This window comes from Oculina patagonica, chromosome 9 (assembly GCF_052425735.1).
Source record: "Oculina patagonica isolate OP01 chromosome 9, crgOcupat, whole genome shotgun sequence".
In the NCBI taxonomy this organism is placed as follows: Eukaryota; Metazoa; Cnidaria; class Anthozoa; order Scleractinia; family Oculinidae; genus Oculina; species Oculina patagonica.
Genome location: NC_135766.1, coordinates 21,798,252 through 21,816,796, shown reverse-complemented (window position 1 = coordinate 21,816,796; position 18,545 = coordinate 21,798,252). Strand labels below are relative to the sequence as shown.

Genomic DNA, 18,545 nt, shown 5'->3' with positions numbered 1-18,545 from the left:
TGAAGTAGCACCAGCAATTGGAAAAGAGACTCGATATTTCGAAACTTAGAATGAAAAGGTTGATTGAGTCATGTGAAAAGGCTATCTAACTGCAAAGCTTGAAAACATGACTGTTCGGATTTGGTGGATACCAAGAATCGAAAAAAAGAAGAGGAATTTAAATGAAAGAAAGAAAGGTTTGCTCACACTACAGTGATACAGAGAGTTTGACATTAGATCGAGTGGAAGCGCTCTGTTCGGCCTTCTCTATTCTCTTTACAAATGCATTTTGATTGGTCAGATCTATACAACATAACGTCAATCGAAATAGAGTTCCTTTCATAGAATATGCAGCATATTATGGAGAGTTATACAATCAAAACTACAGGAAATTGATTTTTTTAGACATTTCAACGAAAATAACGTTTTATATTTTTCTTTTGTGAAACGCATTTGGGGGGGGGGGGGGGGGGGAATTGGGATATAACGAGCTTTTAAAGAATTTAAATTTTACTTTCGTACATGTGAAATTAGCTTTCAACTAAAACCGAAATAACATTTTCCTTTCCCTAAATTTACATGATTACTTTTTGGGTCTCTTTAACTACTTTTCACGTTACTTCTGAGGGCGTAATCTCCGTGAAGAATTTCAAACAAACGCACAGATGTTACAGATGTTATGCCATACATAACAAGTCAAACTAATTAGGGAAGGATTACGTTTTCATTGGCTTGAAATTTTCTATGAGAAGGAAGACGTCAAGTGGTACTTCACAGAAACACCGAGCATGTTTTGACAATTGGTGTCAGTCATGGGGGCAATTTTCACGTGGTGTATCGTTATAACAGGTGACAGCTGTAAGCAGGTAAGCCAATCAAAACACACGTAGCATGCATCTTCAGTTATTTCACAAAATTGTCTGACAAACTATTAACAGAGGGATCATGGTTTTAGCACCTCGAAAATTTTGTGTGGGAGAAAGATGTCGAACGACATTTCCTTTGGTACAAGAAAATAAAACGTTGTCGTTTTACTAGGGCGGGCGTCTACTAGACACGGGGCGTTCATTAGAGGGGGCGTCTGATACAAACTTTACACCTCAGGAGAGGCGTTTATTAGATGCGAGGCGTTTATTTGAGAGTGGGCGTTTATTAGATCATTTACGGTAAGGTCTAGTTTTCGTGTCCCCCTTTGCCACCGCCCCGCCCTTCCAGAGCGATTCACTTCATGCTGGAGGGCCCTAGAGCATGCTGGATAACAAAAATACAAAGTTTGGCGCGAACTATTGTTTACACAGTTAGATGCCAAAACTTGAGAAAAGAATTAGCTCGCATGACAGCTCGCATATAATTATTCCAACAAAGAGACTGGGTCGATCGGTTGACGTGGAATGTTAAAAATAATGTCGACCATCGTTATTTCTGCCCGCTAGTTTGCTTTAGTAACGAGTCACTTTAATAAGAAATGGATAAGATCGATTTCACGCACCAGCTGTGTAGTGTTCTAACATGGCGTACTTTACAGCATCATCACTGATGATTCGCAAAACCGGACGCTATCTTCAGTGGATTCCACGCAAGATACAAAGGTTGTTTTTGGTAGTTTCCGCTTGCTTACTGCTTACAGTGACAGTTAAAATTTGGCTTGGAAAAGGTAACGTAAAATTTTAAGCTTATATCATAGTCAATAGAGAACGCTAAGCTCTAATATAAACTAAAGCTTCATTATGAACTTAATTATTTATAATTTTGCATTCGGCAAATGTTGTTTATCTCTGTAGTTGTAGAAAATATTTTTAAAACACCTATCATCCTTGTTAAATTTGGATGATAATCACCAATTAAGGAGATCCTTGGCGCAGTTTTCATTTCAAGTTTATTCAGGATTGTTTTGAATCAGCTTACGGGATCAATTTAGGTTTCTGGGAAACTGCTCACCTACCCCTCCCCAAACCTAACAATTTGCCCAAAGCGATAAGTAAGGGTTAATGTTAGGTTTGGGGAGGGGTAGGTGAGCAGTTTCCCAGAAACCTAAATTGATCCAGCTTACGAGCCTGATCGCTTTGTTTTGTCACGAAATGTCACGCACTACAAAACAGCACTTCTACCAAAGTCGGCCAATTCATGAATGCAAAGGGTATGGTACACCCCCTCCCCCTCCAAAAAATACACCAGTGTACCCCCTCCCCTGGGCACTGATTGAGACAAAATTGACTGAAAACGTTAAAAGTCCCTTGTGAGTTTGAGGGAGTGACAACAGGAAGCCATGCTTTACTCCAAGAGACTCATGGCTCGGAGTATTTCCTTTTGTGGGAAGCACAAAAGGAAATACAGTAGAACCTGGTAACTCAAACTCGGATAACAAACTGAACAATCTTCAATTTCTCTTGGATTTGAACCCATTTTTCAGTCATTTTAACGGGTTAACTCGAACTCGGATAACTCGAAAACCCTGCTAACTCGAACTAAATTTCATTTCCTTTTATCAAAATTTGGGTCAAATTTACCCTGATAAAGTCGAATTGTGGTTCTTGGGGCTCGCCACGTATGCCCATTGGTATCTTATTACCCGTATATATAGCTCTTCTTGTTGTGTAATTGGATTGAAACAATTAAAGCAAATACTACAGCAATTTGATTTGAATTACAGCATTGAATACACGTATCTGACAGTCATTTTCCACTCTTATCATAAAAAATGTATGGTCGTGTGAGAGTTTCTGATGAGAAAAGTTCATTTTGCACTGTACTGTATACTGAAGTGCTGAAAACTATCTTAATATACAATCTTCGTTCACTGTCCAAAATCCACGCGCGCCATTGGTTAAAATAGATCACGTGATTTTGCTTTACCTGTCGTCAGCAAACTCCGACAGTGCAGTATTGACAATAATGCACAAAAATCGTGCATTATTGAAAGTGTCTTCAGCTTCGAGGCTTGTAGAAGTGGAAGAAAAATATATTCCTCAAATTATCAACGTTCCAATACCAAACAAAATCGAAGAGGATAACAACTTGAAGCGCTTTCATGTTCAAAGGTAAACTTCAGCTCAATAAATACATTTTTGTGTGCGATTGACTTGCTTGTTGCTTGATTGTGAAAGCCATCGACTTGCTTTGAACAAGCTTCTCGCTGACTGTATTTATGAACGACCGCAGCTGATGAACAATTTTATGAACCATTTTAAGCTTTATTTCTGTACGGCTTATTTGTGATTTTTATATTATTGATCTAATCCTGTGTAATTATGTACTACACTTCTTACTTTTAAACTTTATTGTTTGAAGTTCGTTAATCGCTTGCAGTGTACTCAGATTGTATATTAAAAGGGTTAGAGTCTGTCCGTTCGTGTTTTGTTGACAAATACACGCACTTGCTGGCCTCACAATGAACTCGAAATTTTCAATACTGCACTCGGCTACGCCTCGTGCAGTATTAAAAATTTCTCGTTCATTGTGCGGCCAGCGCGTGCGTGTATTTGTCAACAAAACACTCACAACAGTCTCTAACCCATAAATAAACTATCAATTATTAACTTAGCAAATTGAATATCCAATTGACCTTGATAACTCGAACTATTTTTCGAGTTTGAGTTCAAAGTTTGAGTTACCGTGGTTCCACTGTAAAAGGAAAAAGATTTGGGAAGGTGTGTCCCATGGTATAAATGGGTTAATAAAATGGTATATATGGTATAAAAAATATAACCCCTGCCCAAAGCCATCTCAAGTTTTTAAGAGGCCCTGCCAGGGTAAATTCCGACAAGCGACATGGCCCAAAAAGTAGCGACAGCACATACCGGGTAACATAAAATCGCGACAAACGACAACCCTTATGAAAAAAATTGAATTCCGACAAGGACAAGCAATTTTCCTTCAATTTAATTGCCAACAGCGACACGAAGAGCGAAAAAACAGCGAGACGGAACATTTTTAAATTCGGACAAGCGACACCGGAAACCCCCCTGGCAGGGCCTCTTTTAAACCTAAGCATACATGCAGATGCCTCCTATTTCCTTTGGTTCACAAAGAGAATGGGAGATGTCTACGTGTACACAGACTATGAAAGCCCAAAGAATCATCTGCTTCCTTATTTCTTCTCTGGGAGAATAGGGCCTTTGATCCGTTCCCTCCACTCTACTCTGTCTTCCGCAACATTGACCACCTCTGCCCAGGTGGCAAACCCCGTCTTCCCCCTCCCTCCCTCTAACATTCTCCTCCATGTTTCCTTCGGACACCCTCTGCTCCTCCTTCGCTCCGGTGCCCATGTTAGCGCAATGCTCCGATTTTGCTGATGGCCCATGCGGAATACATGGCCTATCCATGGCCTGCCCATGCGCAATACATGGCCTATCCATCTCCACCTTCGCCTTCGCCCAAAGTATACCCCTCTAAAAAGGTGTTACAAGTTAAACCATAAAAATTACCTGTTAGTACATCACTCACTCAAATGTTCTAGATAGAGAATTATTGCTCTCCGTCCAACCCCCCCCCCCACCCCTCCACCCACCAAAAGGCTGTTTTTTTTGCAAATCCTGACAAATCCACCACAGAGTGCCTTGCTGTCATTTTAAGTGTTGTCTTTGTGTTAATTTCTGGGACACAGGGACAGATATTTTTGCTGCCAGCAAATTAAAAGCTGAGAATCAGGCAAAAATTATAATTTTTTTGTGAGTAAACAAAAGTCAAGAAAAGAAGGAGAGGGATGATATGAATGCACTCAATTGGGTTATTCCCAAAAAATCCACACTCCACTGACTGATGGTGTTTAGGAAATTCTCATTGGAGGGGGGCTGAGGACTCTGGAAATCTGGGTGGGATGGGAGCGGGTTAAGCCTTAAAATTCTTCTCAGGGGTTATTTTCAACCACAATCATATATATTTTTCTTATTTGAATAGGTTGAATTTTTTTGATTATTTTTCTTATTTGAATCTGAAGAAAGCTTTACATTTAAAGGGGTAGTTTCACAGGAATTTTGATTGGTTTTTGTTAAAATTGTGCTAAAATACCTCTAAGATATCAACCAAATTCTTGAAAAAAGTACAAATCATGATCGTTTCTAGTGTATTTTTGAAAAAAAAAAAATGTGAGGATATGGCGAGAACTTGAAAAGCTATGCCCCCTGCATTGACGGGTACTATTCAAGTGATCTTCAAATCCAGAGTTCCCAATTTTCCCATTTCCCAGCCTTCATAGGTGGTAAAATTCATGCAACAGACTGGCATTTTTACCCAGCTTCCAGCTTTTATCTACATTCCTATTCTTCTACTTATGATACTATCCCAGGTTACTCAAGCAATTTGCTGGTTGCCATTTGTTCTGTTAAAAAACATGGGGGGGGGGGGGGGGAGGAAGAAAGTGATGGAGGGAGGTTGAGAGAGGGGAAGGGAGGGTCAGGTTGGGATGTTACAATTCATTTTCTACTACATTTGTTACAACTACTGATTTTCATTAGCAAAATGAATTTTATTGCAAAGATTTGTTGAATCAGAAAGTGAAAGCATCCAAAATTCAGCATACAAAAAATAACCCCACTGAGATGGAGCAATTTTGCCAACCTCGCTAGGGCCTACCTCTTAACCTCTCCACCCATAAAGTCTGTGGTCAACCTCGTTTCCAGAGTTTTCAGGACGTGGAGCGTGAGGACTCTGGGTACGAGATTGGTCTCGCGTGACAAAGCAGTCAAGAAAGCGTGACAAAAGGTGTGGTAGCAGTGTGCGGTGAATTTGTGTGGTGTGTGTTACACGTTCTGCACAAGAGAAACAGAAATCGGTCAAATGATGCTGTGGTTTTTACTTGTAGCGATCTTAAGCGTGTTCCGTGCGACCGCAGGTTAGTGTAGCCTTTGATTTTAGCGTAGCTTCCTAGCGTAACTGCAAAATAGTGAATATCAATGAGGTACTTGCACTTAAAAGGCATCCATCCCTCAACACGAATGGCGCTTGTTGTCCCAGCTTATCTTTGAGTAATGTTCAGTTAGGTCCACCGACGCGCATTCTCTAAAACTCGTCCCCTTTATTTTCTATGTTGGTCAACATTTTAAGAGGTTCCGGCCCAGAATATGCGGTTTGCGTCCTCGCCAACCGCATCGCTCTGATTTAAAGTGTAACAGCGGAAATGAATAGTGGTCAGATTATCAAGAAAGGCTTATCATTCATCGCAACGTGTGGACGTATTTATTCATCTAATATCGTGAACACATTTCAGGATCGATTTTTTAGTGCCTTCTTCTCGTGTGGGTGAAGTGCGTGTTGCACAATATGGTCTAGATAGGAAAAGATGATCCCTAAAATGATTGGTGTCAAATTCCTCGCTAGTTCTTTATACAGCAGCAATATTTTCTCAAAAAAAGATTAGCACATTTAGTTTTAATAAGTATCCACTTTATTATACATAAAGGGAGCGGACAGCATATCGCTTAACTGTTGTTTGTTTGTTTGTAGATTTCTTGGTTGTTAACAAACAGCGGTGCAATTTCTTTTGTTATATAGGCAAACCTTTCAAATCATATGCTTGATTTCACAACACGAATTTTTACAGAAACTTTTCACAGTGCTTCCGCACAACTCAGCAGAAGATTTCAGGCCAATTCATTCCATTTTGTCCCATTGTTATTTTAACTGTTTACATTCCTGAACTGAGCTCCAAGGCCGTTTGTTTGTATAATTTATATCTCAATCTTTATCTTATACACTGTATCGTCGCGTCATTATTTGTAAAGTCACGCGAGAGAAGTCACGGAAGCGTGGAATTCTGAGGTCGTTCAGCAGCATTAAACCAGAGTGTGTAACTGTAGTCATAGGCGGCGGAGCAGGGGGGGGGGGGGGGGGGGCTTGGTTCTCCCCCCCACGTTTTGGTGCCGAAAATATCGCGAGCGCAGCATATTCTGTCTCGTGAGTAAGTTCAAACATCTTCGAAACTTCCTTTTTAGACTCTTCGGGAAACCTCGTTTAATTTCGGAAAAGTTCGAAAAATGATCGATTAATTTTTTATAAATTTTTAAACTTTAAAATGGCATTTTTAGGGCTTCTTAAGGATTAAAAATTCACAAAAAATTAACGGAGTAAGAAAAGAAAAATCTGAGACACCGTTTTTAGAGCAGCATACATGTTTGTAGATCGAATTCCACATAAAAGTTTAGGCGCTCACGTAAATGTGTTCTCAAATAAACCTAATGTTGTGCAACATAATTGGAAACGAAATGCTGACGTTGCTTATTGTGGCCTATATGATCAAAACAAAATCCAAAATTTCAATCTTCATTCAATAAGCTTCCAGAAAATAAATACTTTATTGGGGTTACAATTGATGGTTTTGAACACAATTTCACTTGGAACAAACGCCAATTAACGCTTCATGAAATTAACGCGAATTTCAAAACTTCACGTTAATTTATTTTAAGTCCCGTTAATTTTTGTTAACGTAATTTCCAGACCGTTAATTAATTAAGTGGAGCGTTTATTTTCGCGACGTTAATTTCCATTATTTTGACCCCAATTTCTCGATACAGTCCAGACGTTCTAATCTTCCAGGAAAAAGCATTACATGTATATTCATCAGGGTGGAAATCTACCGGTATCGCTGAAACTGTAAAGAACATTGGAAGCGGTCAGATTCCTTCGATTAACCCATACGTTTCGGTGAAGTATCACGAACATTTTTTTCGTCTCGGATAATACGCGCCTAGTGTTAAAATAAACTAGTTCCTGTTGTCTCAAAAGGTGTCTTTCTTTGTGTACGTTGCTTTAAGATTCCTTCATTTTGAAATGTTACCCTTTATTTCGCGTTAATTTCCTTTATTTGAAAGTAATATTCCTTTCGATTCGCGTTATTTTAAATTAATTAACACAAGAGTTAGTTTCCTATAATATACACAATTTTAATAAGTCAAGGGGCCATTTTGAATTTTTATTTCTCCGCAAATGACGTCATTAATAAAATATTCAAAATGACACCTCGGCCTATTACAATGGTAGATACTTTAATTTAATACGTCGAGGCACAAATGAATATTTCATTAACGACGTCATTCGCGGAAAGTTAAATATTCAAAATGGCGTCTCGACTTATTAAAATGGTGTATAAAGGTTGTCATATTCTCCCAAGTCAAGTCTTGCAAAATGTATGAAAGACACTAAGGAGAATATGAGCATTGAAATGTTGTAGAGTGTTGTGTTTGTCAGCGTTAGGCTTGATACTGAAACTTTTCTTGCAACTGTTTTCTAGGTTCTGCCCAAGATGACATCGATTACTTGGGGTCTAACATGGAGGTGGGCTACAACGTCCTAAATAACTTGCTGCCACTTCCGAATGGCTCTGCTCCTGTCTTCCTCTCAGAGATAACACTTACTAACAAGGGAAGTCGCCCTATAACACACGGCGACTGGTCTGTTTACTTTTGTAACATTAGGCTTGTAGAACCGGAACATTTAAAACACAACCCCGCCGGGTATGTTATCCCAGGGAACTACGGGATCAGATTCACCCACATCAACGGTTGCCTTCACAAGTTCCAAACGACTAGCGACTTCAAAGACATCCCTGCCGGAGGTTCTTTTAAGTTCGAATTCAAGGCTGCTCATTGGTCCGTCTCAAGGACTGACGTCATGCCGAGATGGTACATTTCCGCGGAAGGGCTAAACGCTAAAGTGATAAAAAACACCGACGATGAAGAGTTAAAGTTTGTAGGCAAGTTTGATACTGAAAAAAAATGGAAGCGTTTTGCCAAAGACGTGTATAATCCTTACACGCCTGCGAAGCGATATAGTGAAGACTTCGTTTCAGATTTGGAGAGCGCACCGTATGACGTCATTCCCACCCCGGTGGAAATTAACGTGGATAAAAGCAGTGGCGTGACTATTACGTCAGAATGGAAAGTGTATATTGAAGCAGGATTAGAAAACGAAGCTGCTCCACTGAAAGGTATGTTTAAGTAAGTGATTGAAGAATCAATGAATCAACCGAGTGAGTGAATCTTCCTTCATTTTTTGTTCATCATCGCTTACGTCATCAGATTAACGAGTTAAAAAAGGAGCGATTAGCCATTAATTGCGTTTTCTGGGTCGTCACGCGTGACTATCCAAATTAAGAATATCCCAGCTGGCATGGGGCTGATTATTAGCCATATTTACAAAGCGTAGTTATACCGTGATAAAAGTCTGCAAAACTGTTGTTTATAAAAATACTGTAATTGTAGTCAGGCATGATTAAAATTAGAAAAAAAAAATTGTTGTCACTGACTAAAAATTAAAAAATGGACGTTTCGGTAAAAAATACTGTAACCTCAGCATAGATTAAAATGGCGTCCAGATATTTTAAAAAAAAGGCGAGAACCACTAGGGGTTGGTCAAGATTTTGTACATCTCAGAAATGTGCAAGTGATGGTTGATCGAGTTCGGTTCACGGATGGAATGCCACGCTTTTAAAAACAGTCTGCGTGACCACTGAGAACAGCGGTCTACAATCTCGACTTCGTTGAAAATAAAATCGTTATTAGTTTGCGCGCAATGTTATGCCAACAGGGAGTTCTTGCCACCTGTGAAAACAGCCCTTTTGTGTTCTCTTGTTCTGGATCTAAGTGCGCGTGATGTTTGACCGATGTACATTTTCTCGCAATCTTTGCAGCTAATTTTATAAACGACTCCTGTAAATCTTTGTTTCTGTATTTTATTGTAACAGACAAACTGAAGCTTACAGTTTCCACGTCTACACCAAGAGACACTAAAGCCATCAAACTCATCAAAGGTGACGTTTCCGTGCCTGCAAAGGGTGGTCAGCAGTTTCCCAGTTCGGACGAATGGTACAGCCTGGTGGTGGATTCTTCCAAGGAGCTCATTACGATCACTGGAAAGGGTGCCGCTGGTGTATTCTATGGCGTACAGACCCTTCTGGCGTTGAGGAACTCCAAAGGCAGGGTCCCTAAAGTGACAGTTAAAGATGCACCTAGGTACTCTTACCGCGGAATGCACCTCGATGTCGGCCGTAACTTTGAAGCGAAAGAACATGTGTTTAAGTTATTGGATGTAATGGCAATGTACAAGCTCAACAAATTTCATTTTCACCTCACTGATGACGAAGGGTGGAGACTCAAGATTCCTGGATTACCCGAACTTACTGAGGTAAAAAAATATATAAAAAAAGCCCATTGCCTACAATCTTGGACAAAACTGCTGAAACACTTGGCAAATTTCCACTAATTTAGGTACATAGTTCAGTTTTTCAATTCCCGCTCCCCCATTTCAATGTTGTTAATGCTGTCGTGTTGTGACAACAGCCTGGCGAACTGCAAACCCCAAGGAGTAGGGGAAGAGGGGGATAAAATATTTTTACCCGCTTGCAAGTCAGGACATTTGTGAAAAATGCGTGAAATGCGTTTGTTTCGACTAGTTTTGTCCACAACATTGTAGTGCCTAGTGGCTTAACAGACTGGCGTTAATCTCTGTTTTCTCTAGCATAAGGCGGGTAAGAGTATTGCTTATTCACTTGGTTGAACTGCAAGTACACTGCAAGTTACCCTATAAGGCTTTTTGGCTAGGATATCCTAACAATTACCCTGCATGCTACACTGGTATTTTACAATGTTATGGCAAATTAGGTCGCAAAACACACACATTTCCAAGTGTAACCCCGGTTAACAATGTTTGCTTCACTTTTTAGAGCAATTTGCGCTTGTGTCGAAAGTTATCTGGAACATCTTTGGTCTTGCTTCACTACGCTTTGTGATTGGTTTAAAAATCCTGCTCTACTTTCTTGACCAATCAGAACTAAAACCAAAACCAAGCATGACTCGCTCACACGCAACGGCCTCGCACCGGCTACTTGTATGTTTTTCTTGTTTTGATTGGTTCATTGTCTGTGTTCTTTGTGACTGGCTAGAACGATAACTTAGGTTTTGGCTTAAAGGAGAAGTTCACTCCGGAATGGCCATTTATTTTCTCTACGCCAATAATAAGTTTATACAAAGAAATGTATCGCCCGCTCAGTGCGCTATACCCTACGATCTTTCCCAATCGACAACCGAACGCCGCCATCTTGGAGCTGCAATGTATGCGTGACGTCAAAGAGCTCAGTCTGAAGTTTGGCGGGAAATTTTATATACTCGAAACTCTCGTTTCTTCGAAGTGGCTTTTGTTTGTCAATGACTGTGCACCTCCATTTTGATCAAACAGAGCTCCAAAAATAAAAAAAACAAGGAGTTTCGACTATTAAAATATTCCCGCCAAACTTCAGGCTGAGCTCTTGACGTCACGCATACAACCAGCTCAAAGATGGCGGCGTCGGTCGAGTTTTGGGAAAGATTTCGTAGGGCTATAGCGAACGCTGGAGGCTGAATTGGAGAATGACATATCTTTGTGTAAACTTTTTATTGGCGTAAAGAAAATAAATGTCCATTCTAGAATGAACTTCTCCTTTAACGACGCTCAATCGAGAACTCCTTTAACGATGACCAAGTTTTGAACTGCCGCAATAGACCTTATCACGGTTTTTGACGCCATCTTGACGAGTAGGCAAAGCGGGTAGAATTTTCAGTGTTTGTATGGGAATCCGACGGCAAAAATCTTTTAAAAAAATTGAATTCTGTACATCTTATGAATTGTCAAGTTAAGATATAGGCAAAATTATTTATTCACCATGTTTGACGCGGTTTGCGGGAAATATTATAGACTTGAATGCATGGAAAATCAAAACGTAACTGAATCCTTTCTAGCCCCGCTACATCCTTCAAACTCGGCGAATAAAAGCTTTTGTTTAGTATCTTAACTTTACAATTCATAGGTTATCCAAAATTCAATTTTTGTAAAAGATATTTGCCGTCGGATTCCCATACAAACACTGTAATTTCTACCCGCTTTGCCTACTCGTCAAGATGGCGTTGAAAACCGTGATAAGGCCTATTTGCGCTGAATTTTGAAATCCAGTTCTGAAATGACCAAACTTCTAAAGAAACGCGACAAGAGTCCGTTCTATCGAGTTGTCGAGAGTTTGAATGATCACTGACTATAATGCTCCTTATGCACTCTTATTGAATTTTAACCTGTTCAGATTTTCATGAGAGTTGACGAAAGTTGTTGCTTTTTTGCTTTCACAGTAAGACAGTATCGATTTAAAACCTTTCGTACTTACAACTCGTTTCATTCGGCCTTAAAGGAACTTTCACACCGTAGTTAGTAACCTCTTGTTATTATTCTCTCAGGTGGGAAGCAAACGTTGCTTTGATTTGGAACACAAAAAGTGCATTCTGTCACAACTCGGCTCAGGCCCCGAAGCGTCCACCTCGGGCTCAGGCCATTACTCGGTCCAGGATTACAAGGACATTCTGAAATACGCAAACGCACGTCATATTCAAGTGATTCCTGAGTTCGACATGCCAGGACATGGGAACGCTGCCATCAAAGCGATGCTGGCGCGATATGAGAAATTATCAGCCCAGGGAAACAAGGCAGAGGCCGAGAAATACCTTTTATCAGAAATCAACGACACTTCAAAATATTTATCTATACAATATTATACAGATGACGCCATAAATCCCTGCATAGAATCCACATACACTTTTATTGAGCACTTGGTCCAGGCTATCATGGACATGCACAAGGACATACAGCCGCTGGCCATTTACCATTTCGGTGGAGACGAGGTGGCGCATGGTGCTTGGACCAATTCCACCGCGTGCAACAATCTTGCGCAGAAGCTGGGACTGAACAGCTCTAACGGAAAAATTGTGGACGAGTTGAAAGATTATTTTGTTCAGCGCGTTTCTAATATTACAGCGAATCACAGCCTCCAGCTTGCCGGATGGGAAGACGGCCTTATGAGCTTCAAAGATGTCCCGTATGACCGTGAGGTACTGAGGAACACTCGGGTGTATGGTTACGCGTGGAATAACATCTGGGAGTGGGGCAGCGGAAAACGAGCTTACGAACTGGCTAATGCTGGTTATCAGGTACGTGAACCGTAAGCAGTTTTGTGGAGGGGGACAGGGGGCGGGAGCCCGGGAGAAAAGGGGCGGGAAGCGGGAGAAGAGAGTGCGGGAAGCGGGATTCTTAAGGTTGCGGGAACTCGGAGAAAACGAGTAAAATTTCGCAAAATTTCGTTATATTTTGCAATAGATATGGGAAAAAGAGGAGAGAACGGCTACGGAAAGGGGCGGCGGGCGGGAGTAAAAAATGCCGGAAGCGGGAGTTAAAGGCACGGGAGGCGGGATGTTCAGACCCCCCCTGTTATTAAAAGAAAAAAAAAAAAAAACAACTATACGCATTTTTCTAAAATAAAGCACATGAAGTGAGAGCGAACCTGAAGATTTGTCTTTTTGCCCTTTTTTTTTCAAAACTAGACCTTGGCGGTGCAAAACACGTTTTATCCTTTCGCGTTCCTGTCCCCATAGCCTTTTTCGTTCCTCTTAGCCGGTGGGGCCTTTGGCACGAGAAACGAAGGGCTCTGGAGACACAGGATTTCCAGTCGTAGATTCTAGGACTTCCGGTCTTCTGACATGTATGGAGTCGTGAATAATATTGTATCCATATAACAAGACTGGGAAATCTGTATGGGAGAGTTGTGGCGTTTTTGACTTCCGTTTAAGATTTCTTTTTTCAAACAGCCTATCGAAAAAATTCGAATTAGCTCAAAAATCTTATGTCTCCAGAGCCCTTCGTTTCTCGTGCCAAGGCCCTGCCGGCTTAGAGAAACAAGAAGGGCTACGGGGACGAGAATGATTCATTCGGCATTTACGTTTCACCACAATTTGTCCATTTTGTAGGTCATTATGTCCCAGGCCACTCACTTGTATTTCGACCACCCGTACGAACCTGACCCGGAGGAGCGTGGGTTCTACTGGGCAACACGATTTACCAATACTCGTAAAGTGTTTGGTTTCATGCCGGATGACTTGTTTGCTAACGTGGAGACCAACCTGAAAGGTGAACCGCTAACCAGGGAAGAATTGTGTAAGAATCCCGGCATGTGCACTGACTTGAAGAAGAAGGAAAATATTGTAGGTGAGTAAAATATGTCTTGAAGCGGGAGTGGGGTTGGATAACGGAAGCCAAGCCTTTTGTTGACCATACGTCCAGACGCAAGCCCGAGACTAGGAACTTCTACAAGTGCCATAGCGTAACTGTGTTACTTTGGGGACCGCGCCTTTGCTCCCTCTGGTTCATTTTTATTAAACAATTTAGTAATAATAAAGTAATATTTACTCTTAAGGCCTGGAAAAACGAGGAAACATGTTTCCAGTATCACCCGTAGCGCGCGCATGTTTCCCCAATGTTTTCCAGTTTTGCCACACGGAAAGGATTGTTTCCAGCGTCAAGTTTTTTCCAGAAGCAAAATTTGCTTGTTCGACACGGCAGAAAAATTTTGGTGTTTCCGCGCGGCATGAAAACATGTTTTCTCGTTTTGCCGGGCCTTTAGACATACGCTCAAGCTCTTCCGTGAAAATTTTAAAAATCGATGAAAGACATATTTTTTATACTGCTTATAATATCGTAAAGATTATTTATCTTTGCCTTACTTTTCCTTGCCCTTGTATAGTTTGTATTTGGTGTAAAGCGCTTTTGAACATGACAAATAATATAAGTGCTATGCAAATTTATATTTGTTTATATGTATTGCTACTCCCCCTGGATAGGATGCTAGTCCATCGAAGTTACACCTCGGCATTTTGCGAGGTTGTCCTAACAATTAGCCAGCGCACACCTTGAAACACTCGGGCCCAGTTGTTCAAGGGTGGATAACGCTATCCACTGGATTAATCACTATCCGGTGGATAGCGAAGATGGTTTTGTATGAGAGTTATTCGCAGGATAGCGATTTATCTGGTGGATAGCTAGCGTTATCCACCCTTTGAGCAACTGGGCCCTGGGTGAAGAGAGGCTCTGGGAAAGTCAATTGTCTTCCCTAACAACACAACGCAATGACCGCGGTCAGAGCTCGGACCCGGGCCACTCAATCTAAAGTCCAAGGCCACCGCGCCTCCCTACCAGTAATCTTCCCAAACGCATTTTGGGAAGTTATATGATTTGAGTTTGATATCGATATCTTCTATTTTGATGTTATTAGGAATGCAAGGCCACCTATGGTCAGAAACAGTGCGGACCGCTGACCAAATGAACGCCATGATCTTCCCTCGTATGATAGCTCTGGCCGAACGTGCATGGCATAAGGCATCATGGGAAGACATCAGTGATAAAACAGACAGAGACGCTAAGAGGACAGACGATTGGGTGAAGTTTGCAAATACGCTGGGGTACAGGGAACTGGGACGACTTGACGAGATGGGCGTGGCATATCACCTGACACCGCCTGGAGCGCTGTAAGACTCTTATTTGTTAATTCCTTCAACTGATAAATTCCTAAATTCTTCTTCTAAGAAATTTAAAAAGGCAGGAGAAACAAAACTCACATCTTTTTAGGTGAAATGAATTGGTTAAAGAACAAATTACCCTTGCAAGAAAACGTATAGAAAAAAGATTAAGTGAATTTGATACAGCTACCCAGCCACAGCTACCCAGCCTGTTATTAAGGGCGCAAGATTGTCGATTTTGCTCCTTTATTGAGTTTTGGTCAGAAAATACGAAACAGTTAGCTACTTTAGTGGCTGATCAACAATATAAAATTTATGGTGGAAGCACGGGACAAAAAAACGGATAGATTCCCATTTAATCTCGTCAAAAGCTGTATCAAAGACTGGCTAGCTGGAAGCTCTGCTCCTTGTTGTACATCAAAGGTGCCGGCAACTTTGCCAGATCCACCTCACTACCTCATCCCAAAGCAGGTGACTTCAGGCTTTGAATGTATCAAAGCCATATTTTGAGAACACCTTTGTGTCACGTTTGTTTGACTACAAAGGCTTTACACCGTTTATCAAACAAGGGCTTTGCAGCCTGATGCATCAAATTGAACTGTGGTTTACTTGTTCTACATTTTCGTATTAATGCTTAACCATCTGAACTGTTTTAACCATGTGTTATTTTCCCCGCAGTGTTGATGAGGGCAAACTAAAGATCACGAATGTGTTCCCAGGACTCGGATTTCAGTATTCTACTGATCTCAAAACGTGGAAAAATGTGGAAGACGTTTCGGATTTAGAAGGAAAAATTAATCTTCGAAGCAGGTCAGAAAAAGTCAGTGTTTTTGTTATTTCGACTGTTTTTCATGGTGAACGCTTTACTGGAGAGGCAAGGGAGGGGAAGGGGGAGGGCGGACCGGTAATACCCCAGGGATTTGTTGATAAGTAGGCTCCAGGAGTGGAGAGTGGAGATCTAGTGAAGACCATTGTACTACATCATCGCTTTCTAAGGGCGCTTTCCATTAGTCAGAACTGGCCGGCCACTGGCGGCCACACCGTTTTATTCGAGAACAGAATTCCGTTATTAGTCAGATTTGTCCTGTCAAATCAGTCAATACATAGATATAAATTGTTATTGTGGATTTGTGGGAAATCTCGTGCAAAAGGCCCATTTTACATTCAAAACCACTGGACCGGCCAGCCAGTTCTGACAAATAGAAAGTACCCTAAGAATGGAAGTGAGTAACTTTATTTTTGGGCGATAGCTTGGGGGATCTGTACATCCCCCGAAATGATCACCTGATGTCCCGAGTCAGGGTTAGATAAAAACCGCACGTTTGACAGCGTTCAAAGACTAATGTTCGCCTGCCCTTTTTCTGTCAAATTTGCAGTTCAGCGGATGGCCTTCGTCATAGCAGGCCTGTGAAGGTGGAAGCTCCGTCCAAGCCACCCTCTCCAAGCAGCTCACAGGAAGTGACGTCACAGTTTGTCATTCTCGCCACTGTAGTCGCTGCCCTCTTGTTTTTGGTGTGGGAGTGAGCTAGTCGCGGTCTCTACTGTCTTTTCAGGCCCTTAGAACTTAGAACTTAGAAGTTAACTAAAGGAGCTACGTCTCGGGGATTTCGCGTATTTTTGGTCTTCACTATTCTGAATTAGTGGTAGGCAACTTAAGGTCATTACCCTGAAATAGAACGGAACATAGTTTTTTAACCAAACTTCGCCTGCTGGTTTATTACTACAAGGGAACTTAAGTTTTGAAATAAAAGTGGGGGGTCACCATATTCGTTTAGGAGCAGGAAGACCTTGTATATTCCATATAATTCCTTTATAATTCCTCTGCCGGAGTATTGGCAACGTACACGTTTTTAGCGATAATTTAATATTCAAACATAGGAATTGATATGTTTTCATTTTACAGAAAGAATTTGATCGCTACATCCAAAATAAGAGAAAAAATTGATAGGTCACCATACTCGTTTACGAGAAAGCGGCAATTTACTTCTTTTGCGGACTAAGCCGCATAAAAAAAGCCGCCATTTTGTTTATGTGCGCGCGCTAGTTACGTGTAAAATTCTGCTCAGTAAGGATGTGCAATGCGGTACATGCAATACAGGGCAACGACAAACACACCCACAAAAGGCATTATCTTTGGACATGTAAAGGAAGATATAACCTAAATTTGCGGAGAGAAGTAAAACCACGGCTACTGATATTGATTTCTTTGAAGACAGCACAATAACGAAGCGGATTTTTTTTCTAATACTGTGGCCGTGAATTAGTGTTAGGCTCTCAGAGCTAGAAATAGATAATAAAAGTACATTCAGTAATGTAGCTTATTATATACTCAACAAAATACCGCGTTTTTGATTGGTCAATGACGAATGCATAAATAGGTTATAGAGTGCAAATTGGGGTTATAGAGTGCAATACAGAAGTTGCTATGGAAACACCGGGGAAGCGCCAAATTTGAAAACCAAATTAAAAAATGACGGACAGCCGGTTTGCTTTGTCAAACCAAAATATCGTCGAGCAACTTAAGGAAAATGCGAGAAACAAAAACACGTTGAAAGCTACACAGACCTGGTTGAATGTTTGGCAAACATGGGCAACAGAGAGAAAAGTAAACCCAAAAATGGAAGAATACGAGCACGAACAACTCGATGAGATGTTGCAAACCTTCTACACAGAAATACGCACAAAAGACGGGTTTGAATACGAACCTGAGAGTTTAAAATCCATGCTGGCAGCCCTTGACCGCTATTTAAAAGAACACGGCTACAAGTACTCGATAATTAGAGACCGAGAGTTCCACCAGTCCAAATTGGTACTTGAAGGAAAAGTGAAGTGTCTCCGACAGCAAGGAAAAGGCAAAAGACCCAACGCCGCGAACGCACTGACAACCGAGGAAGAAGAAATGCTATGGAGTGAACAAAGTCTCGGTGACTGCAGCCCAAGTGTTCTTTCCCAGACGATGTGGTGGGTCTTGACTCAACATTTTGGCCTGAGGGGAAGACAGGAACACCACTCAATGGAAGTCGAGGACTTTAGTTTTTGTGTGGACGACAGCGGCACAGAGTACGTCACATTTAAAGAGAATCCTTCAAAAACGAGGCAGGGAGGACTTAACACAAAACATCGTAGTGTTCTGCCAAAAATGTTCGCTACTGGCGGTCAGAGATGTCCCGTTGAGTTGCTGAAGCAATACCTCAGTAGACGTCCTCAAGAGCTGCGAGAAAAAGGTCCTTTTTACCTTGCCATAATTGAAAACCTCAAAACAAATGTTTG

General features: G+C 41.2%; 1 protein-coding gene across 2 annotated transcripts; it reads left to right on the top strand.

Annotated features, from left to right (window-relative positions):
• The first annotated feature begins 1,338 nt into the window (after nt 1-1,338).
• LOC144666107 (beta-hexosaminidase-like) lies at nt 1,339-17,723 on the top strand. Of its 2 annotated transcripts, none has more exons than XM_078527462.1 (8): nt 1,339-1,633; nt 8,204-8,899; nt 9,656-10,095; nt 12,171-12,917; nt 13,731-13,968; nt 15,032-15,284; nt 15,954-16,085; nt 16,652-17,723. In XM_078527462.1, the coding sequence occupies exons 1-8, from the start codon at nt 1,489-1,491 to the stop codon at nt 16,797-16,799; spliced, it is 2,799 nt and encodes a 932-aa protein (XP_078383588.1). In that variant the 5' UTR covers nt 1,339-1,488; the 3' UTR covers nt 16,800-17,723. The 2 variants fall into 2 exon arrangements, with proteins under 2 accessions (XP_078383588.1, XP_078383589.1); XM_078527463.1 differs by lacking the exon at nt 1,339-1,633 and adding an exon at nt 5,670-5,809.
• Nucleotides 17,724-18,545: the final 822 nt, after the last annotated feature.